Here is a 24,638-nt window from a genome sequence, read left to right on the forward strand (position 1 = left end):
GAAACAGAAAAGTCACTCAAAAAATGGCATAAAATTCCGATTAGTCTATTGGGACGCATCAATCTAGTGAAAATGAAAATTTTGCAGAAGGTGCTATACCTATTTAGATCTATCCCATTGCAACCCAATAAAACCTTCTTTAAAAAACTTGAGGGTATATGTAGCTGCTTCATATGGGCATACAAAAAAGCGCGTAGGGCGCTGAAACTATTAGCACTGTCAATAGAAAAGGGTGGACTAACATTTCCTGATTTTAGACTTTATTTTTTAGCTACCTTCTTTTGTCGTATTCGAAGCTTGTTAAAAAACGACAGTTCGCTGTTCTTTCACCGGCTTATGTTGGGATTGGATAGCAATCAATTTCTGCACCGCTTGCACGATCCAAATTACTTTAAGCGAGTGAAATTTAAGTAAGTCCGGCACATTAAAAAAATTTGGGACCAAATAACGACTATTGGGGAAATCCCATTTCATAATGCAGAGCTTAGTTTAAGGCACAATCCAGGACTTCCTGATATCTTTTCCGATGGAGCAGGTACCCTTTGGAAGACACACGGCATTTACACATTAGGGGACTTATATGGCCAAAACGGTTTTATGGATTTTGAAGCACTTAAAATTCTTTACAATTTAAGGGATCATATATACTTTAAATACATTCAGATAAGGGACCATTTGCTCTCTACAATGAAAATTACGGAAGTGATAGAATCAGATATACTTATATGTCTATATTCAAATAAAGTAAAATCATTAATAAGTCTAGGGTACGGATATCTAACACAGGGTAAAAATGAAGACTACACGAAAATAGCTGCCAAATGGTCCTCTCGACTGGGTATAAATATCAATCCTTTACAGATTTTATATTCTTTACGTCATATAAACTTGATTGTCCAGTCTACTACCTTGAGACTACAGACGTACAGAACTATCACACAACTGTATTACACACCACAGAGAAGATCTAGCTGGGTACGGGGTAATCAAGTAAATAAGAAAACTAAGTGCCCGAAGTGCGATCAAGAAGCGGCAGGCATAGAGCATATGCTGTATTCATGCCCAGCGCTCTTGTTATTTTGGAAAGGACTGATTGACATCTTAAATAATGAATATGCTACTTACCAGTATGCATCTGTTCTTGGCATGTAGGGCTGCTAACATTCATATCTATTGCATAGATCGCCGCCTAGTGTTGGGTCCGGATGATTGCACATTGTTGTCCTGGAAGAGTCTTCGAAGTATCACGAGATAGGTGGCTCCTCCCCTGGACTACAGTGCGCATGGGCATCGACTCCATCCCCAGATTGTTTTTAGCCATTGTGGCAGAGATGGAGTGAAATAGTGTAAATGATGTCCATGCTAATGATTGAATGCATGAAAATGTCTGCAGCTCTTACGGGCACCGGGGAGGAGGGCGGGCGATATGAATGTTAGCAGCCCTACATGCCAAGAACAGATGCATACTGGTAAGTAGCATATTCAGTTCGAGGCATGTGGGCTGCTAAATTCATATCTATTGCATAGAATACATAGCAGTCCCTCAATTAACGGCGGCCGCCCGTGCCAGCTGCAGAAGTCTGAAAAAGAGTTTTGAGAACAGACTGTCCAACAGCTGCTTGCTGTTTGGAGTGCACATCTACACAGTAATGCTTGGTAAACGTGTGCGGTGTAGACCATGTGGCTGCTCTACAAATGTCCTCCAAAGGAATGTTCCCTAGGAAAGCCATGGAGGCACCCAACTTGCGTATGGAGTGTGCCCTTGGGGGGATTGTTAAAGTACGTTTAGCTTTTTGATAACAGATCTGAATACATTTAACGATCCACCTGGCTATTCCTGCTTTGGAAATAGGGTTGCCTTTGTGCTGGGCTGAGAAGGCAACAAAAAGTTGCTGTGTCTTTCTAAATTGTTGTGTTCTGTCAATGTAGTACATCAATGCCCTTTTTACGTCTAATGTATGGAGCATTCTTTCTGCTACAGTCTGTGGGTTCTGAAAGAATGCGGGCAGTTCAATAGTTTGATTGACATGAAACTGTGACACCACCTTTGGAAGGAACTTAGGGTTAGTGCGGAGCACCACCCTGTTTGAATGAATTTGTATAAATGGCTCTTGAATTGTGAGCGCCTGCAGCTCACTAACACGCCTGAGAGATGTAATGGCAATGAGAAAAGCCACTTTCCACGTTAAGAACTGAATCTCACAGGAATGTAGAGGCTCAAAAGGTGGGCCCATCAGTCTAGTGAGAACCACATTGAGGTTCCACACAGGAGCTGGTGGTGTTCTGGGAGGAATGACTCGCTCCAGTCCCTCCAGGAAGGCTTTAATGGCAGGCACCCTGAAAACAGAGAGATGCTGCCGGTTCTGGAGATAAGCCGCTATGGCGGATAAGTGTATCCGAATGGAAGCGTAAGCTAGATTGCATTTGTAAAGATGTAACAAATAGCAGATGATGTTAGGAATGGATGCATCTAGTGGGTTAATGTGATGTGTTGTACAGTAAATGACAAACCGCTTCCACTTTGCAGCATAGCAAGCTCTTGTAGTGGGCTTCCTGGCCACCCTGATAATGTCCATGCATTCAGGAGGCAGGTTGAGGTAGCCAAACTCTAGGACCTCAGGAGCCAGATCGCCAGATTGAGCTGTTGCGGATCCGGATGCTGAATGTCGCCATGGTTCTGCGTCAAGAGCCTGGGTGTGAGATGCAGCCTTTGATGCGGTACCACGGAAAGTTCTAGAAACGTGGTGTACCATGGTTGGCGTGCCCACGTTGGAGCAACCAGGATGAGAGTCATCGAGTGTTGCTTTAGCTTTCTTGCCACCAGCGGTATGAGAGGTGCTGGACGAAAAGCGTACGCAAATCTGCTTGACCAGTTCATCCATATCGCATTGCCCTGCGACTGTGGGTGAGGGAACCTGGCGGCAAAGTTTTGGCATTTTGCGTTTTCCCTTGTGGCAAACAGGTCGATCTCTGGATGACCCCACTGCTGGAAGTACGGGCGGAGTACTGATGGATGTATTTCCCACTCGTGCATTTGATGGCTGTACCTGCTGAGCAGATCCGCCATCTGATTGTCCTTGCCCGGGAGGTGTTCCGCCATGAGGAAGATGTTCCTCTGAATGGCCCACTTCCACATGCTCTGAGCCAGATGAGACAGCTGTGGAGAGTGCGTACCTCCCTGTTTTTGGATGTAGTACATGGCTGTCATGTTGTCCGTCCGGATCAACACAACTTTGTTGCACAGATGTACTTTGAAGGATTTGAGCGCCATGAAGATCGCCAGCAACTCTAGGTAGTTGATGTGCATCCTCTGTTGCTGCGTCGACCAAAGTCCCTGCACCGTGTAGTGGAGCACATGAGCTCCCCATCCCTGGAGAGAGGCGTCCGTCGTCATGATGACTTGCGGCACAGGCTCCTGGAACGGTCGGCCCTTGCAAAGGTTGTGTGGAGTCCACCAATGCAGAGAGTTGTATGCCCGACCGGTCACCAACACTAGGTCTGTCAGTTGTCCTTGAGCCTGTTTCCACTGATTCGCCAAGCATTCTTGGAGCGGACGCATATGCAACCGTGCGTGCGGGACTATGGAGATGCAGGAGGCCATCATGCCTATCAACTGCATGAACACTCTCGCTGGTAGGGAGTGTTGTGGTCTGAACCGTCGGATGAGCGACTGAATGTGGTCGATCCTCACCGAGTTCGGCTGCGCCATAGCAGTAAGGGTATTGATCGTCGCGCCCAGATATTGCCGCACATGGGCCGGCTGAAGGTGCGACTTGGGGTAGTTCAGCGAGAACCCCAGACTGTGAAGGAGGTGAATGGTGTGGGACATGTCCGCGGCGCACTGCTGTTCCGACTTTGCTTGAACGAGCCAGTCGTCTAGGTAAGGGTAGACATGTATGTTCTGTCTCCTGAGGTGCGCCGCTACTGTCGCCAGACACTTGGTGAACACTCTGGGGGCAGTGGTCACTCCGAAGGGTAGGACTTTGAACTGATAATGCCTGTTTTGTATTGTGAACCTGAGGTACTTTCTGTGGGAGGGGTGGAGTGGTATGTGAAAATAAGCATCCTTGAGGTCCAAGGTTGCTAGGAAGTCCCCTTGGTTCAACAGTGGGAGAATTTGCTGCAGTGTTAGCATATGAAAATGTTCTGAGAGGATATACAGGTTGAGGGGGCGTAGATCCAGAATGGGTCTGAGGGATCCGTCCTTTTTTGGGATGAGGAAGTATAGGGAATAAACCCCTGTTCCTTCCTCCTCAACTGGTACGAGCTCTATCGCGCCTCTTTGCAGCATCACAAGAACCTCTTGCTGCAATAAGTGCAAGTGCTCTGCTGACATAGGACGTTGTCTTGGGGGTATGTTGGGCGGAGTGGACGTCAACTCCAAACAATAACCGTACTGGATAAGTTTCCTCACCCACCTGTCTGTGGTGATGGACGTCCAGACTGGCAGGAACTGCTGGAGTCTACCCCCGACAGGTGTTGGATGGTCGGGGGGCAGTGACAGAGAGTCACTGTTTGTTGGCGGCAGAGGAACGGGAGCTGTTGTTGCCCCTGCCTCTGCCCTTGGCACTGTTTCCTCTGTAACCCCCTCTACCCTGCTTGGGGTACGAGGATTGTGCGCCACCTCTAGGGAATTGCGTCTGCTGTGGCAAGTGTCCTCTGTTAACACCACGGGCAGCTGAGCGACGAAAAGTGCTCCCTCGGAATTGCTGAGACTGAAGCGCCCCCATAGATTTGGCTGTCTCATTGTCTTTTTTGATCTTCTCGAGGGTGGTGTCAACGTCTGGGCCAAACAGTCTGTCGGGATTAACGGGCTGGTTGAGTATTGTTGTTTGTATGTCAGGCTTGAACCCTGAGATGCGAAGCCATGCTTGACGCCTCAACATCACGCTAGTGTTAATCGCTCTAGCCACTGTATCTGCAACGTCAAGGGCACACTTGATTGCAGCGTTTGAAATAAGCTTGCCCTCTTGTATTAGCATTTCAGCTGCCTCCTTAAACTCATCCGGAAGGTGTTGTAGGAGCTGCTCTAGGGTGTCGTAATGCGCCCTATCATATCGTGCCAACAGGGCCTGTGTGTTCGAGATGCGCCAGATATTGGCTGCCTGTGCAGCCACCCTTTTCCCCGATGCCTCCAGCACTTTCGACTCTTTGTCTGGGGGAGGGGCTTCACCCGTTGACTGCGAGTTCGCCCTCTTGCGGGCATTGGCGACCACCAAAGAGTCCAGAGGCAGCTGGCCCCGTATATATGCTGGGTCCCCAGGTGCCGGTCTGTATTTTTTTTCAATTCGTGGGATGACCACCCGTGCCCTAGTGGGTTCCTTGAAGGTGTCAGCGGCATGCTTTAGGACCCCTTTTAGCATTGGAAGCGTTTTCACAGTCTTTTCTGCGGCAGAGAAAGTGTCAAACAAAAAGTCCTCTTCTACAGGGTCGGCATGCATGTCCACTTTATGATTAGCAGCCGCCCGTTCAATTAAGGCATTAAATGCCGCTGAGTCTTCAGTTGGGGATGTCCGTACACCATAAACCTGTGGGTCCTGTACCACTTGTTGGTCCCCCTGGTCACCAGTGTCCACCCATGAGTCCCGCTGCTCATCAGGGTCATTGTTATCTGGGAAGTTGTACTGTTCATCCTGGTCAGCTTCATCTCCCCCTGAAGCATATGGTGAAGGCGTTGGGCTCCTCTTTGGTTGTGGATGAAGAGGTTCAACAAGGGCAGGAAAGTCCTGTGCTGGTTTCTTCTTCTTCAAAGGTATCACATACGATTCCAAGGGCTGGGAAGTAATTTTTCGCTTATAGAGCGTCAATTTTCCCGTGTCGGCGTCGATATACTGCTCAGATTGCTCTTCTGACGCTTGTTGTCGACCCAAACGTTCACTTAGCATCGATAGTTCCGAAGCATCAGTGTTCTTTGGCACCGATCGGGGTGTAAAAGCCATTGGTGCCACCTTCGGCGGCAGAGTGTATAGGATCGGCGTTGAAGTCTTCCTCGGTGCCTCAACTAATTTAGTAACCGACGGCTTGTGAGTTGTCGATGGCAAACTCTTCTCCCGAATTCTTTTGAGGGAGTCGGTGACTTGTTTAGTGAATGAAGCGGAGGGTTTAGTCGACCCGACCGATGACCTCTGTTTGTCACCATGGGAGGACCCTAGCGTCGACGAGGTGTCCGTGCGTGTCGGAGACTCAGACGCATCCTTGACCCCAATGGTCCGGGCCTCCTTCTGAGCCGTAGGCGCCGAGGCGGTCGGCTTTGGACCGGCAGTCTTGTGTCTTTGGGCAGGGCCTCCGGACGTCAGGTCAGGGCCCTTTGTCGACTGCGAGTCAACCGGGCATTTGCCTGTTGGCGCCGTAGTTGTGTTTGTTGGTGGGTCGACAGTGTTCCTGGGCTTCGATTGAGCCACCGTGCTCGACACGTGCTTGACGACCTTCTTCGAGCTTGGCTCCTTGGCCACCGTACGTAGCGGAGCAGGCTCGACAGCCTTCTTCGGCTTCGGAGCCACTGAAGTCGACGGCGTTGATGACGTAGCAGGCGTCTTCAGTTTCGATGGTACGGCGGCCATCTTTGTTGTTGACGAATCCGAAGGTTTCGGTTTCGATACGCTCAATGGCGGCTCCGCTGTTGTGTCCGTAGCCGGGCCAGAAGGCGGGGCCGTGGAATGCGGTGTAGGGTCGTGGGTAAGGCCGAGTGGCGATCCCGTGACCCTAGCCTGAGTCATGTTACTGTCGGGGCATAGCTCTTCCTCCGAGCTATCTTCCGCGGCCCCATAAACTTCTTGGACGTCCCCTACCTCCTCGACGTTTTCCTCTAGGTCCTGGCCCTCGACGGGTTCTCCGGATTCGGCCTCGACCTCCGTCGATGGTGGTGAAATCTGCTGATGATGGCTTGGGCCTTCTGCTTCGGGGTCGTTGAAGATGTCGACTGGTGCTGGAGCCGTTCGCCGGGCCTCAAGACGCGCCGAAGCTTGAGCGTCTTCTTTGACCTGAACTTCGAACAGGCCATACAGTTGGCCTCGTTGTGGTCAGGCGAGAGGCATTTGTTACAAACTGGATGCACGTCGATGTGTGGGTACTTTGAACCACACACAGGGCAGTACTTGAACGGGCTCCGTTCCATCGTAGGATCGTCGGGGTGTTGCTGCGACGACAGGGCCTCGATGTCCGAAGAGTTACTCGACTCCGCAGAAGACCGCCTCGTAGAGTCGGAAGAAACACGAGACCGAACGCGAACAATACCGACGAGGTAACTAAAGCCTTTAGGCCTTAAAGAAGTAGTTTTTCGATTCCGAACAGGAGACGTCGAAATCACATCCGAACCCAATGGCGGAAAAAAACAATCTGGGGATGGAGTCGATGCCCATGCGCACTGTAGTCCAGGGGAGGAGCCACCTATCTCGTGATACTTCGAAGACTCTTCCAGGACAACAATGTGCAATCATCCGGACCCAACACTAGGCAGCGATCTATGCAATAGATATGAATTTAGCAGCCCACATGCCTCGAACCAAACAAATTGCTACACCACCCCCGTCAGCACAATTGGTCTTTCTAGATATCCAGGAAACGAATTCTCCTTATAAAAAACTAATAACTATTATTTTTGCATGTGCCAGGCTAGTCATCGCCAGACTTTGGATATCTAAAGATATACCAGATGTTTTTGATTGGTGGCTTTTGATGAAAGAAATTAATACTATGGAACTGTCGCTTGCAAGACACAGGGGCCTCAAGGCTCTACAAAAGAAGGAAAAAATGTGGTTAAACTTTTTTTGAATCATGATCTTTATGAACTAGAAAGAAAATGAGGCCAGCTCAAATATTGGTTTATTTTCTGTAAGACTATTTCTTCTTCTCTACTACTTTTGTCAAAGTGTAATTATTGTCAGACCTCTGTATCTAATGTTCTTTGTCCAAAAATTGTTTATTCAATTAATATTGTAACTACTTATATACTTTTTTTTGTAGTTTTGTTCTTCCTTCAATAATAAAAACAAATAAAAAAAAAAAAGTAAATGCTTGTTGGTAAACAGCTCTTAATTTTCTCATCAGACTCACCCAGAGCAAGCGATAAACTTACCAGAACATACTGGGGAAAAAAAATTATATATATCCAATAAGTTTAGCCTTGACAAGATGGTGAGAGGAGTAATTGTTTGGTATGATATTTAACATAGCTTAAGCTGTCCCGCCAGACTACTGTTTTTCAAAAAAGAAAAATCATACTTAAAGGGGCTTTCGGTCAGCAGGTTGCATCCATTGGTCTGTTAAATTGTCATTGGTCACAAAGTATGCCACAATGACTCAGCCCAATTTACCTTTTCCTCCATTCACTTTGAGTGACTGCGCAAACCCTCTGTATTTTGTTCCCATCGAACTAAAAGGTATCTTCAGTGACAAATCTGGTTATAACGCTTTATTTTATTATATTAAACAATAAATGACTGCCATTTATTTCGCCTGTAATTTGGGTGTCCGTTAGATAAGGATTTACTTCCTGCTTCATGTTTAAAGTTAAAAGTTTTAAGTGATAGTACAACATTGCGGATGCCAGCAATTTGAGCACTGGGTGGTGATTTATTCTGATCTCCTTCACAAATAATTATAATAACAAACGGTACATCAGTATACTTTATGTAAAATTTGTATTGCAAGCATATGGCTACAACTTTTAGGTTGCTATTTACTTTTTTTTTTCAATATGCAATAAACAAAGAATTCATAACAAGGAAGGCAATAATACAAAGTATAGCAACCTCCACCCCCCCCCCCCACTCCCCTCCCGAGATTGAGAAGGTCCGGCTAGTGCCTATTCTTTAAAAAACAATAATAATAATACATCATGTTTGAGCAAGAGTATCACAGAGTCCGGGATGTCCGTGTAAAATCTAAAATGCATCAGCAAGCAGTTGGGCAGTAATAAATATTCAAAAGAGCTAACCATGAGGAAAAGTGACTAACTAGTGTAACTAGTGCAACTAGTCATTAAATAAGGTATCACAACAGAATATATAGCACAGAGTTAAGCATACATATTTCTCTAAGATAATAAAGTGACCGATATGAGCAATTCATTCTTAAATATACCAAATCATTTAGTAGGGATATATAATCAGCGAAGCCAAAACTTGGACGGCATGATTCCTTTTAAGATAGAGAAACTGGTACAACAATTCGTCATAATGGTTTACTAAAAGAAAGATTTAGTATAAGACAGCGAGAAGTTGAGCCAGTGTGACAAATTGCCCAGACCCACTTCTGTAAAGCAAATTTGAAAAAGATTTTCTAATTTTGGATGAGATAAAAGGCTTAAACACTAGACCGCTTAGTTCAGGATTTGATGGATTAAGCCAACGAAAAAGAGGCTCCCAAATGACTAACCCTTTGTTTTTTGCTCAGTTACCCTTTTTGGAGTAAATTGCCTTTTCAAGAGAGAAAATGTAATAGAACGGGGCCAACCAGAGCGTGAACAATGGGGAATTAGGGTCTATCTATGCGGTTGCAATGCATAAGCTGTAGATTGCCATGGCAACAAATATTTGGACCCCCGTTCTTTCTGTCTATCGAGCCCTGAATCCCAAGCAAGATGGTGGTGGGGGATAAAAGTATGTTTTGGAATAAAACCCGACCTAGGAAAGCTTGTATCTTATCTAGTAGTGGCCCCCAATTTCACACAGGTAACAAACATGTGGATTGAATCCGTGCTGAATTCAGCGCAGCGTGGACAGTGTGTACCTTTATCAGTCCTCAATTTAGCTATCCTAGAAGGTGCGAGACATAAAAAGAAGCAGGATTTGTAGAACTGTGCCTGAAGACTGGCAGATGAATCGTTTTGGCAGGTTTAAGATTGAGGAAGAGGGAGGAGCTACGCTAGCAACCAAGATGGCCGCGTAGGCTCCCGGCTCCGCCGACCTCCTACTCCCGCCGGAATATCCTGTTATCTATCCTGTTTTTGCGCCCAGCCACGGTGTGTATGAACCTGCCGTGAGGTTAATGGTGCTTTCCTGAGATCTCTACCTGCTCCGCGGTCGAAGATACGCCGAGTGGCAGTTTGCGGCCTAGATCTGCCCAGAAGCCGGGGTCTCGGGTACTGGCCCATCCGGGTTTCAGTTCAACAACATCGGCTGTGGTGGTGTGCCTGGGTCTGGTCTACCGGAGTGGAAGGGGGAAATTTAACCTCGCCTTTCAGACTGATGTGGATGGTGTTTGCTGACTTGCTGAAAGCCGTGGAGGGGTGACAATTCAACGCCTGCAGCTGTGCACGGGGACCCTGCCCGGTGACCCAGTAACGGGCCCGCTGGTGTTCGCTGGGTCTGGATCTCCGCCAGCGTTGGCGGCCTTAGTGTATCACCGAGGCGATCGTTGGGTCTCCCTCCGCGATTAACCGCTCCCTACTCGCACGCCCCCCCTGAGACATCGGGCTTGCCCGGGGAAGCGATCATGATTGAAACTGAGTGTAATAACGTTGAACGGAGTGAGAATCACCCGTCGCTACGCACTGTGTTGGCAGCCATTGAGTCTATGCATGTGTCCGTTGAGTACCGTATTCAGAGGATGATGGAGCGCTTGGATGAGATTGAACGGATTGGACCGGACCCTACACCACTACTAAAAAAAGATTCAACCGAGACACCCAATATGGCCACTCTGATGAAGAACATAGACCCCCTATCGTATGCGGAACCGGTTCAGTGTTTTGGATAATCTGCATAAGCCTGAAGACACCAAGAGACTGTTTAACTCCCGATCGCTGCCGACTATGGAAGGACTAACCGATGTACCCACTCCAGAAACTTTTTACGAATACTGTTCTTGGAATGAAACTGCGCCATTTCCCTGTGCATCTGCGCAGCTAAGATGGCGGACGATTCAACGTTGGGAGTCGATGATGGGGAAGGGAGTATCAGGATCAGACAATGTCTACGGCATTATTGTGTTGACACTTCGTCTTGCGTTACATCCTATTGCAGTCTTATTATACGCTGACTGTTCGGTGGAAGAGGTGGTTTATCCGGAGGGGACACATGTGTCTGATCGGGAGGGGCAGGGGTGAGATCGAGGGACTGGGCTTGACTTAAGTATTGATGGGCATGGGATCTGTTAAACTTAGGATATAGGGAGGCTGGGCGGTGTTTCAAGATCCCCTTGTTGAGACGCATATTTGTCATTTGATAGTTTTTTTTTGATTCCGCTTTGGGGATCCATGGTCCGGGCGGGGCGGGGGGAGGGGCGACCGGGAGCCTGTACAAATATGCCCTCCTCCACTTCTCTTTTCTACCTTGGTAGATTCTTCTTCATTTAGAAACTAGTTAGTTGGGGCGACAGGCACACTGCTACTGGGGGTTAGGCGATAGCCGTTTGCAGGGGTGCAGGGTGGGGGGGAGGGGTTTTTTGTTTTCTTTTTGTTATCGTCTATATGGTTTCTCCTTTTTCTTTTCTCAACTTTGCCTCTATTCGTAATATGAGCGTAATATCCTGGCTTTGATTCTTAATTTCTTGTATCTGGTTGTCATGATTCTCTTGCTGCTTCGATTTCATGGATGGAAAGGTACTGAGAACCCGCACTAAGATTGTTGACTGATTATATTGCTGCATTTTTTGTGTTGGGCGTAATTGTGCGAGCCTCGCAAGTATACTAGTTGCTCTATGTCAATCCTGTTTTTGTACCAATCCACCCTTTCAATACGGTATGTATGTATGGCACCAGATATGTTCGTTTAATTTGTTTTAAAACAATAAAAAGATTTATAAAAAAAAAAATTAAAAAAAGATTGAGGAAGAATACATTGTTATTTATATTTAGCTTTCGTTGCCACTTAATTGAGACTTTAGTCAGATCGTCGGGCATTAAACTATTAAAGAATTCATAGATTACGCCAATGCGTGGGGGGCGGGGGAGGTAGTTGAGCAAAATTTCCGAATAAGTTCACATTTAGCGAAGCCAAAAGGTCCCCCTGTCTTAGGTAAGAAGAAGGACTTGATTGCATGGTATTTAAAGGTGTCCCTATTGTTCAGGCTAAAAAGAGATTGGAGTTCCTCAAAGGACAAAACTTTTCGGACAAACAAAGGTCCCCTAACTTCTTTACCCCCTTATCTGCCAGTTTTGAAAATACGAGGGTCCAAAGATATCCGGTAGATTTGGATTATTCTTAATATGGGTATAAAAATTCAATCTGCCAATTCCTAGATTTCTACGTACAGCAGAGAAAACCTTGTAAGCTCCTAAAAGGGACTTAAATTTGACCCTTCTATAAAATCCGAATTCCAGCTGACACCACAAACAGCCCCAGGCGTTGGGGCCAAGTAAAAGTTCGAAAGGTGAGGGCAGCCCTGAAGCGGGAGTTAGGGGTGAATCTTGCATCAGAATGGGACATGATTGCAGGACGGTAGCACCGATAAAATATTTTTAGATTGGGGAAAGCCCAACTCCCTCTTTCTCAGGGTAAGGACAGAAATTTGTATGCCTTCCTGGGTTGAGAGAAGGCCCACACGAACTGAGAAAACAACCTGTCAAATCTTGAAAGCGTGCCTTGTTAAATTTTAAGCACGTTGCAAAGACCAACGATAGAAAGGTGTAAGTTATTAAGAGGGCTCAAGTCTTTTCTTGTCTCTGACACAAGAGGATACATATTCTGGCCAGCAATCAGGTCAGTATCAGTCGAGATTTCTACCCATAGACATTTAGCTTTTGCCACAACTCTTTTCTTATTCTTGTTTATTATAATTTGAGTTTTTCCTTTGTTCAGTTTATTCCCGGATACAACACTGAATAAATTAGCCTCTACCTCGATTGTAGGGATGGCTTTCTCAGGATCCGGTGTAACCAAAGCTAAATCATCGGCGTAGGCCATGAGCTTAGTTACTAGGCCAAATAAACTAATAGCCTGATTTCCTTCAAGTTTTTTGATGAGCGGGTCAATCTACATGGCAAAGAGTAGTGGAGAGCAGGGACAACCTTGTCGGGTCCCCCACAAGATCTTTATTTGCTCTGTCAATGACCCGTTGATAGACACCCTAGCAATAGGAGTGAGGTATAACGCCTTAGTGGCCTGGATGGCTTTAGGCCCGAAATTCATTCTCTGCATGACGCTCCAGAGAAAATTCCAGGGGACCCGATTGAATGCTTTTTCGGCATCAAGGAGTATTACAGCCATCGGGTCCCCAGAAACATGTGCAGCGTTAAGCATAGTAATGACTCTCCGAATGCTCGGTGGTGCCCTTGGCGGGTATAAAATTGTGCTGCCACCTGGAGACAAGACTTTCAATTTTAGCCAAGTGTCGTGTGGCAAAAATGTTGGCGTATATCTTTGAGTCACAATTTATAAGGGTGATTGAGTGGTACTAACCCATTTCTATTAGTGTTTTGTCTTTTTTAGGGAAGACAATAATCCTAGCTATGGACCACGATTGAGGGGTGTTGCGCCATTGAAGATTTGTGCCACTACAGCATTAAAAGTATCTTTGATTTGGCAGAGAAAAACCTTATAAAATTCAACTGGAATGCAGTCGGGCCCGGCCGCTCTCCCGTCAGGTAGATTAGTCAAAGCCTTAGCAATTTCAACCCATGTGGGAGGATGCTCAAGTTGTTCCCGCTCCTCTCTGCTGAGGAGTGACAACAGAATCGGGTCCAAATAGTTATTAAGGGAAGATGGCCCATCTACTTGAAATGCAGAATCTTCCGCGGAATATAAGCACTGGAAGAATTCGCAGAAGGCAGAGTGAATGTCTTCGGGGTTGCTGGTTATGACCCCAGAAGAGGTTCTAATTTTGTGAATTTCATTAATGGTGCTCTGTTGCCTAGTTCTAATTGCCAGCTGGTGGCCAATCTTTTTGCTGCCCTCAGATGCATTTTCACGAGCGGCAGCGCACTTGGAAGCTGCTTTCTCTGCAAAAATTGAACAAATCTCGTCCCTGGAAGTAGCCGTTGCCAGTTCTGCTGGATCTATCTCCCCCTTGGACTGGTCTACAGTGATCAGGTTTTCCTCAGCTTTCACTAATTTTGCGTGTAGCTCCACCAGCTGAGCCTTCTCCTGCCTATTTTTCTTCAATGAAAATTGTAAAGTTTCACCTCGAACACTGGCTTTTAAACGTGTCCCAGACTACCATCATGGGAGCTGAGCCAAGATTTATATCCAGAAAGGTCTGAATCCACTGTTTAATATAATTCTGATAGCCCTCGTCCAATAGGCGTGCTCTCTCAAAGCTCCAGGGTGAGATTTCCTTGCGGGTAATCAGACCCCAGATATTAAGGCTTAAGGGGTTATGATATGATAAGATGTGGGGAAGCATACCAATTTAAGCTATGGAGAACAGTTTAGCTACTGGAGGCTGGTAACTGCCTCCATCCTTGGGGGGGGCCCTCCTCCGGCAGATTTGTTTATTGTTTTTTTTAAGGCCCTCAGTCTCTCGTCTTATTTTAGGAATTACTTCAACATCAAGAGGGGGAGGTGCTGCATTAGGGGGACCATCTCCAGGATTAGCTGATATTTTACCTTTTGCACCCCGGACTCCACGCGACACCATGCTCCGTTCACCCGTGAAGGAAACAGCCAGCAGCCTAGTCAAGGGAAGAAGCCGAGCCACCAGAAGGAGCAGCCAAACATCGAAAAGCACAAGAAGGTTAACAGCCATGCTCCAGCGTCCAGGAGGGAAAAGCAATATCGACCCGGCTCTGATCTTTCAAAGGAAAATCCGTGCTTCGCGGCACCTGCTTCTCGCGCCGTCTCCTGGAGCAGTCAGTGTTCTTAGCGGAGGACGAGTGTCTACAGCTGCATCTGTAAGCAGCAAACCGGCACAGACTGATCCCAGCACAGCAGCGTCTCCAGGTCAAGCCGCATAGCCGACGGCAGAGTAGACTCGTGGCACGTGTGGCGGTGAGGCAGGGAATCACAAAGGCACCATCTTGCTCTCTAAGGTTGGTATTTCCTTCCGAGATATTGGTTTGCAATTAAAAAAGATGCCCAGGGGGGCGTGTCCAAGTTGGCCGAGGTGTAAAACGGGGGCGAGGGGTGGGGGGAAGAGTCCCCACTGCTGCAGGCCTTCAAGGAGAGCTTGTTCAGCACCCTCCACAAAGTCTTTGCAGAACTTAAGCGCGACATTGCCACGGATATCAAGATCGACAAGATGTTGCTGCCCTCGACTAGAGGCTCGACTCAATGGAACAGAACCACTATGCCCATGAGGAGGAGTTGGAGGGTCATCACTGGGAACTCCTGGAGCTTCGTGACCAGAACACAGAGCTGCGGTACCAGGTCGAAGACTTGGAGAACCGTTCTCGACGCTCCAATATACAAATTAAGGTTGTGTCAGCCCAGGCCATCTCGGCAGATCTGGAGGCCTTTGTTATCCGGCTGTTTAAGCACGTGGAGCCCGCACTAAAGGATCAAGTAATTATGCTGGATCGGACCCATCGAGCGAGGAGACAGGCAATCACCCCGGGTCAATCCCAGGATATACTCACATGTCTACATTACTACAACCAGAAGGAAATAATGTCTGCGATCAGAGACCTGAGAACCATCGACTTTGAAGGACATAAGACTGGGCTCTACCAGGAACTATCTCCAACAACGTTGCAACACCGCAGGGCCCTGAAGCTGCTGACCGACTTCCTTCGAGCCCAGGAGATCCGCTATAAATGGGGCCAGCCTTTTCGCCTGCAGTTTTCATGGAAGGAGGAGGTGAGGTCAGTCCGCACCCTAACAGATGCGCGTGCAATACCGGAGATGCGGGACCTGCGCAGACCTTCCTCTCCGGGTCGCCAACACGTGCGCCATCGGACGGGGGTTGTCGGGTGCGCACTCATCCAAACGTGAGCGGAATAAGCCGACAGAAGCAGATAGCAGGGAGGAGCATGCACAACTCCTCCAACATTTGCAACATGAGGGTGTAGCCGGCCATTGACAAGCCGACTCTACCAGTATTTACTCCCCATTAGAGGACCGCGGCCCTTCGGACCACGGAAGGCTGGTCCTGGCTGGGGCGGGACCCAAAGACCTATCAATATAGCCTGCCGGCAGAGTCTCCGGAGAAGACCTTTCCCAACCCATTGTGCTTACCCAGCAGCGACATGGACTCCAAATCTGTGACCAGTTTGGCTCCCGGGTGGGAGATCTTGTTGGACTAACGGTTTATGTTGTATATTTCACTTTCATGTTTTCCTTCCCCTTTCTTTCGAAGAGGTCTGCCCCTGATTTTCTCTGTGGGGGGATTGCTGGACAGCGAGGTACCCGGATGGGTGGGACACGGGAGGTGAGGACGTGAGATATGGTGTCTATAATTAGCTTTAATGTTTGGGGCCTCAATTCCCAGCTAAGCGGTTAGCGGTACTCATTTCTTAAAGACGCTAGGTGTGACATATGTATGTTGCAGGACATCCACCTGGTCCAGCAGGACTGGCGGAGTATGTGCTCCCCCTGGCTTGATCAGCAATATTTTTCTTCCGGAACTAGCAACTCGGCGGGGTGGCCATCCTGCTCGCCACTCATTTTGTAGGGAAGGTGTCTTTGCAGATGTCCCAGGCCCCCTGTTAGCACTGCATGTGCAGATTCGGGGTATCAGGTACACAGTAGCCACTATCTATGCCCCCAATGACAAACATGAATGGTTAATCAAAGACGCGCTCTGAGCCATCTGATATCAACGCCGGGCAGGGAGCTGGTGGTGGGGGGTGACTTTAATGTCACAATTGACGGGCAACCCAACAGATCCCATCCCCAGGAGGGCCAGACAGGGGGGGACTTATCCCAGGCACCAGGGGTTGGCTGGCTGACGCAGGCCTCATCGACATTTGGCGTCACATGCATTTTATGGAGGCTAAGTACACATTCTTCTCTGCGTCGCACCAAACATGTACGCAAATCGACTATTTTCTTACCACACCAGCAATAACTAAGGCCACAATGGCTGTTAATATTGGAGCCGCCACCCTTTCAAACCATTCGCCCATTAGCCTTCGATATTGACCTGCGCTGCGAACACTAGTTCCCCAGCGCTGGGGTCTCAACGCAAAACTCCCCACATACGAGCAGGTACGCCGGTCCACTCTAGCGACATTGTCCACCCTCCTGGAGAACAATGACTCAGCCGAGATGGCCATAGCTACACTTTGGGACATACTGAAGATGGTCTTACGGGGCCACTTTATAGGTGTTGCGACGAGATACAATAGGGAATGGCAGGACAAGCGAACTCAGCTGGAGGGCCAGATCAAATCGCTGGAAGCAGTGCATGGTCATTCAGGGGACGTAATGGTCAGACGACAACTGGTGTCGGCCCGTAAGCAGTGGCGGGCAATAGATACGGGAAGAGCAGAGTATGCTTTACTCCGGCTGCGCCAGAAATACTATGCTGGAGGTAACAAGGCAGGCACATGTTGGTGCATCGCCTCAGAGCGCAAGTAGTTGACAGGCGGGTACCCGAAATCCATAGAGCCGAAGGCTCAGTTTCCGATACGGATGAGGGTAATGCACACGCATTTGGAGCATTTTATACAGCGCTCTACACAGCTGAGCCATTACGAGACCTGGTGTTGAGGCTTATCTGTCTAGGGTGTATCCACCTGGGGTGGAGGTACCCATATAGAGCACCCTAGAGAAAGACATCACGGTGCAGGAGGCCCTTACAGCTATTCATAGGTTGCACCCGCACAAGGCACCTGGCCCAGAGGGGAGTTTTATAAAACATTTGCATCCCATCTAGCCCCGATACGCACACGCCTATATAACTCCATCCATAACCAGGGAACGCTCCCAGAGACCAAGCGCAATGCTATTATCACGGTAATTACCAAATCTGGCAAGGACCCCAAGAGTGGTGCCTCTTACCGTCCAATATCCTTGTTGAATGTGGATGCTAAAATGTTTACTAGCATGCTAGCACAGTGAATGGCAGATAAGTTCAGGGAATAGTTGACCCGGACCCGCTGGATCTATCCCGGGGCGAGGGTGCAGCGATAACACAACAACTATGTCACCTCCTGGATAAAACTCTGCGCTCCCAGACACCGGCCCTTGTGCTCACGATAGACGCTGAGAACGCGTTTGACCGAGTACACTGGAAGGACCTACACCAGGTGGGATTCGGTCCTCGACTATGTGGGTGGATACAAGCTTGCTATGCAGCCCCACAGGCTGATATTAGCGTCACCGGGATTCAGTCCCTCACTTTTCCTATAGAGGGTGGAACCAGGCAGGGTTGCACCCTGTCTCACCTTCTCTTTGCGCTCTATATGGAGCCGCTAGCCAAATGCATTAGGGGCAACGCAGGGGTGACCGGAATTCAGAAGAGAGGGAGGGAGCATAAGATCATGCTGTATGCCGACGACGTCCTCTTGACCTTCACAAACCAGTCTGCCTCCCTGACGGCAGCCATGACAGAAATCTTGGACTTCTGGCTTGCATCGGTTTTTAAAATTAACCGGCAAAAATCCATGGTCCTGGACCGGTCGCTGCAGGAGACTGAGCGCACACATCTCCGTTAACAGTTCCCATTTCAGGGGCAGAAAACTGGGTTCCATAAATGGTCTCCAGATCCTCCCCACAGTTAAGGCCACCGCAGACCACAACTAGGGACAGCTTCTTACCTGGACACGAACTGACCTTGGCAAATGGAGACCGCAAAACCTCTCCTGGCTGGGGCGCCTGGCTGCCGTCAAAATTACACCATTTCCTAAATTGCTTTATGTGATGCAAACCCTACTGTTACAGCACCGGGCGCGGGTTCTGGACAAGATACAGACTCTAAATTGGGATTTCATATGGGAAGGTAAAAAAGCGAGAATAACCAGATCACAAGCTTACCTTGCACTCGCGGAGAGCGTCTGGGGGTCCCGAACATGTGCAAGCACTACCAAGCAGCCCAACTGCACTATATGGTAGAATGGTCCGGCACACTTACCCAAAAGCATTGGTTATTTATAGACCAGGCCATAGCTGGGATACACATTTTGAAGGTCCCGTAGCTGCCTAACCCACATATGCCCTCGAGCGTATAGGTCTCCCCAGCCACACGGTCAACACTAGGGGTTTGGGACAAGGTGCAGCGGAAAAACATAATATCTCCACTCCGATATCCCCGCAGACCCCCTTAATAGGTAATCCAGACTTTCCCCCGGCGATGCATGGCATGGCTTACAGAGCGTGGCAGGAAGCTAACTGTCAACGGGTGGGGAACTTTTTCTACTTTGAGGGTCTTATGGACTTCGTCACTCTACAGACCTATTACCCGCTTCCGAACTCAGCAAAATGGCAATATTTAGCAGTCACACAATGGGTCACTAGACAGTGGATTCAACCACACGCAGGCAGTCCATTGCTACCCTTTGAGAAGCGGCTTGTCACAAGGAGCTCTGACAAGACATTGCTGTCTGACATATATGCATTTTTGACAAAACCTGCGCAAACCCTGCTAGGGCCAGACGGGAGAGGGAATGTGAATAGTCCTTCTCAGACAAGGAATAGAGTGACATCCTTCACCGCACCCCGCGCTCAACACTACCCGTAAGGAAATGCTCCTCAAAATAGCCCATTATTGGTACCTCACACCAGCAAGAGGAGCTACTTGGGAACCTAGGGAGTAAGGGATGTGCTGGTGAAGTGCAGAAAATGGGGTACGCCTACTCCTCTCCTGTGGCAGTGCCCCAAGATAGGCCTGTACTGGTCGGAAATACTGGACGCGGTTATCACCATGCTTAACACGAACATACCCAGACTCCCCACTTTCATACAGCTAGGCCTCCCTAAACCAATGAAATACCCCAGGGCCAAAGCTATTACCCTCACGTTGGGAGCGGCGAAGCAACTCCTGCTGACCAGATGGGGTACTGACTGGATTCCCTCACATCCTGTTTATAACCTGATATTCTGAGCCAGGCATGTCTTCTGAGGATGGTGCCCATGCAAATTTGCCTACTGGCAGTGTCTGCTGCATCAATAGCTGACTTAAGTCATGTATTTGCCACGTTGTTGCCTTCCTGGACAATAAGCCTTGCTCTTTTCTTGTCCTCTTTGGGGAGTTTGTTAAGAAGCTCCTCTATGTCGCCCCACTGTTGGTGGCCGTATCTGTTAAGTAGTGGGTTGGAATTTGTGATGCGCCACTGTGTTGCCACTTCCTTTTCCATTCTTCTCCCCACCAAGTCCATTCTCTTACTCTCCTTCTCTGGTAGAGGGCCGGTTTTGGAGACTGCATTAGCTCTCCTCCTGGCTGTGGTGACAATAATGGAATCTGGCACTGTATTTCCCTGAATATATTTAGGGTCTTTTGAGGAGGCCTTGTATTTCTTCTCAACCCTGTGCGTTACCCCCTTGCTTGAAGCCGGTTCCTTGAAGGCTTCTTTGCCTTGAGCCAGAATGCTAGGAAGCATTGGTAGGTATTGAGTCCCCTTGATGGCAGTGGCTAGGATTTCCAGGAGGATACATGTGTCTCCTTTTACTTCCTCGAGGGGGGACTTCAAAATGGTCTGCTGCCTTTTTGATTAAGCCCTTGTAGAAAGCTATGTTGTCTGGTGGTGATGCTTTCGAAGGATAATTGCATACCTCCTGCTCTGGGCTTTCGGTGTGGAGATCGTTCTAGGAATCCTCAAAGTTTTCTGAGATTACATCCTCATCAGGTGAGTCCCCGTATTCCTTTGGATCTTCGTTGCGAGGTTCTGGGTTGGGAGTGATTCAAAGATTCCCTCTTCTTCTCCCTCGGCGTCTTCCGCTTCTTCGCCGTCGAGGTTTTCTGGTTCGCCAATCGTGGCTTTTGGGATTCCAAAATCCTTCAGAGACGAGTCAAACTCCTTTTTCGTTTGGAGGAGCATTGCCATTTCGTCCTCAAATCTTTTTCTTTTCAACTTCGAGCGCCCTCTCTGCGTCGGAGGCCGGAGATTTTCTCTTTCGACCCTTGGTTTCGGGATCTCTTGCAATTTTTCCTCCTAGGTAACCTTTGTTTGGGTTCCATAGGGTTATTTTAATCGCGGCTGACCCTCAATCGCCGTTTTGCTCGGCGTCGGGGCTGCCTTGGATTGCGCCTTATGTTTGAGGCCCTTCGGTTCTGACAAATGTATATGGTATCTTATCTTCTCTGTCTTCTTCGTAGGTTTGCTCGCCTTTTTCTGGGCGTGGATTTTTTTGGAGTCCCCTTCTAGAATTTCGAAGTCTGATCCCTCGTGCATCGATTCTGATGGTACTCGTTCTTCCTCGTCACTGGAGAAACCCAGGTCTCTGAGGGATGTTTTCTTTGCGGTCTGCGACATTGTGGCGTAGTGGGCCCCTCTTTGTTTTCGACGGGTTCTGAGAGTTATCAACAGGAACGCCGTGCAGGCCTCACAGTCCTGGTCTGGTGTTCTTTGGGCAGGCAGAGGTTGCAGACGTCGTGTGGGTTGCGTTGAGCGTACTTGTGGAGGCACTTGGGGCAAAACTTGAAGGGGATATTTTCCATGTACCCTACCTCGCCATTTGTGGACCATCGAGGTCCTAGGTGGTGTCGTAGACAGAGCTTTAATCTTGTACCCGGTTATGGCGTCATGAAAGATGCGATTCGTAGCGACTTTCTTTCGATTTTCTTGAAGTTTTTTGGGAAAAATCTAAAACAATAAATACATTTAAAAAAATAATCAGAGCTTCCAGTCTTGCTTCCAGACCCAACTGCGGAAAAAAGATCTGAAGATGGCCACAATGCACATCGACCTCAGACATCACACCAAATTGTGGTCGACAGCGACCAAAACAAGAGGGAAAAAAGACAAAACTCAAAGACAATTCCGGACCCAACCACTAGATGGCGGAATAATGCACAGTATGTGAATCCAGCAAAGGATTCATGCTGCAAAACCATGGGTTATTCCCACCCACTAGCTGGTGCCAGGCATAAATGTGGCACCTCTAGGCACCCACTTCAGAACTCTCTCTGGACCTGAAGAGAACTGAAGGACTGCCTTCGGTCTGTGATTTGAGAGCCCTGAAGACTGGACCATCTCTCCCACTTGTACGCAGAACAAAAAAAGTTATGTTATGTTATAACGCTTTTGTATAGCGCACGGCTACTCGAAAAGAGTGTCCCGGTGCTTTCCACCTGCAACTCAGATTAAAAATAACACAACACAGCAGAAAATAAGAAAAGATCAAAGCAGAAAACGGTGAAAACAACCTAAAGATTAAAAAGCCAGGTCTTCAGGCTCTTCCTGAACTGGAACAAATTGGCAGTGCTGCGAAGCGTGAGAGGGAGCGAATTCCACAGCTGGGGAGCTTTACAGCTGAAAGAGCGTCCACCCGCGCGAGCCTACCTCACCCGCGGGACCAAAAGTGGACCCCAAGGGCCATAAGGCTGACCTCCTGTTAAAGTTACAGAGACATAACAAGCTACCAGAGGCCTTTTACTACAGCTGCCAACTGACCAGTATTTTCCTGCCACCCTAAGCTCCTCCTCTGAGGTCCTTGGGAGCTTTGGAAGTGTACTCCCGTGGTGGATTGGGACTAAATGGACTAAACTCAGAATGTAATATTTTTAACCAGGACAAACCTGGTTAGTGTATCTGACCTGCGCAACCCTCACAGTAAGCGTCAAATTGTGTCTAGGTCCTATTCTTACACAACCATCGACTCTCATTGCCATTTTGTGCTTCCTAGTGCTATTTTTACTTAAACCTTTAAAAAATCATAACTCTGGGTACTCTTACTGGATTTTCGTCATTTTGGTGTCATTTTGTTTATTATACTCTATTCCTCACATTTGTTTTGGGATCATTATTGTTTTGCATTTAGAGTTTATTTCCATGTTGGTACTAAATAAATACTTCACACACAGCCTTTATTTTAAGCCTGACTGCATTGTGACAAGCTACCAGAGGGTGAAGCAGAAGTTTATTTAGTGACTTTAGTGCTTCTCCCGGACAAGGACTGTGGTAGTTATTTGAGGTGGGTTCTCAACCCCCCCCTCCCTATCTAATACTATCAATTGCTTACGTTAAGCCATCAGCTTTGGTGCGTTTCTTTTTATGTGGATAGGCGAATGAGATCACGAAAGGTGTAGTCACTCCCACTGTTAGAGTGGAGAATGACAGGACACTTGGAGGAAAACAGCAAGCAAATTCTCCAATGAAGTCGATTGCTTTTCCTAGCAAAGGCACCACCTGCCAACGAGCATATTATTTTGAGCTAGCACATCGCCCGATTAAACTGTGGACCTCTTCCACTAATCCTTGCACAGAACCACGCAAGACCCTTAATCTGTTAATGGAATCCACTATCCCCAGCCCAGTCTGCCTTGCTTGTTTCCAGAGTGCACTCCATTTTAAGTAGATCAGTGAACGCTTCAAATGTATATTCTGAAAGACTGGAGAGCGCAAAGGCCACCATCTCCCATAACGCACTGAAGCGTCTAGCCAAGAGGCACGTTGCCTAATGTGATCTAAGAACTAGGAGCTCCTTTGAGACTCATGTGTGCAGGGCCCCGAAAACTGCTGCCCTGTCATTTGATTTTTCAGCCCTGTACTTTTTTTGTTGTTGTTTTTACTTCAATGACCTTGACAATCACGGAAGCCCACTCAAGGTGGTCAATGTTTTCTGGTGATGCCAGGGGGTGGACAAAGGATACCCTCTTTCTGAGTGAAAGTGATCTCACCCTCACGACCAAGGTTGTGTGGCGACTTGATTTGAAACCTTGTAGCCAGACTTTTTGTGGGAAAGAAAAGGGAGCGAATTGTGCAGTGTTCCGAAACATTTGCATCTTTGATTTTTTTTGGGGGGGGGGGGGCATTTTTCTTTAATCTTCGGAGGTGGCGCATATGCTTCAGCACAAATATGGTGCAGATCTCCAGGCGACATACACTCATCCCTAAGCAGTATGGTATCAATAAATAGTTTCAGCGGAAAAAATCTGGCCAACGACCACAAGATGGCAGCATTGGAAACATGTGGGAGGATAACACACTCATTTAAGTGCGCTAAAACAATAAGGTGCGGTGTTGCTCTTACCTGCTCGTCGGTAATGGCATACTTTTCTATTTCTTTCTTGGCCTGCAGCAGTTTATTCTGTGATAATAGAGGCAAAAAAGACATCGTCAGCAAGCCTATCGTGCTTGTACCTCACATAATTACAGTGGCAACCTCCCCTCCACTAGAGCAGAGTTCATCGAACAAAACAAACACATTTCAAAGTCCAAAAACACTGTACCTATAATGGAGTTGAATATAGTTAAACCCCCGTCTACGGAATACACGTAGCGACATGAAAATGACTTTCTGCACAGTTTCCCACTAAATCGAGGTTTGAGATTCGGTCACTACAATTCCGACTATATTTAACAATCACAGAAGCAGAAAACCTGAGTCGACACAGCCATCCAACCATTTGTTAATAATTGCAAAATCCATAGTACTCAAATTCAGCTTTCTAGCTTCAATGCGAACCACTCAACTTTCAAGAGAAAGGAAATCAGGAGAAAGCAGCATTTTATTTATGTTGCCATTAAATGAAGTGTCCAAGTTCAGAGCCACTGGAATTATGCAGCACTAGAAGGCTAAAGTATGCGTGTTGGGACGAAGTCTCTGGCATGGTGATGGGCGTGTACCCCTGTCCTGAGTGCCCCAACTACAATGATGCAAAAACAACAGTTGATGGACAGAATGCAGAACAATGTCATACATTCACCCCAGTACAGAGAT

The 24,638-nt window shown here is 47.8% G+C and overlaps 1 protein-coding gene across 1 annotated transcript in view; it reads right to left on the minus strand.

Annotated features, from left to right (window-relative positions):
- KDSR (3-ketodihydrosphingosine reductase) overlaps window positions 1–24,638 on the minus strand; it is a 332,881-nt gene that overhangs the window by 211,605 nt on the left and 96,638 nt on the right. The window contains exon 3 of the mRNA XM_078687801.1: window positions 23,949–24,005. Coding sequence (XP_078543927.1) covers window positions 23,949–24,005 — 57 coding nt within the window. The remainder of the gene's footprint in view (window positions 1–23,948; window positions 24,006–24,638) is intronic.

Source organism: Lissotriton helveticus, chromosome 4_1 (genome assembly GCF_964261635.1).
Source record: "Lissotriton helveticus chromosome 4_1, aLisHel1.1, whole genome shotgun sequence".
In the NCBI taxonomy this organism is placed as follows: domain Eukaryota; kingdom Metazoa; phylum Chordata; class Amphibia; order Caudata; family Salamandridae; genus Lissotriton; species Lissotriton helveticus.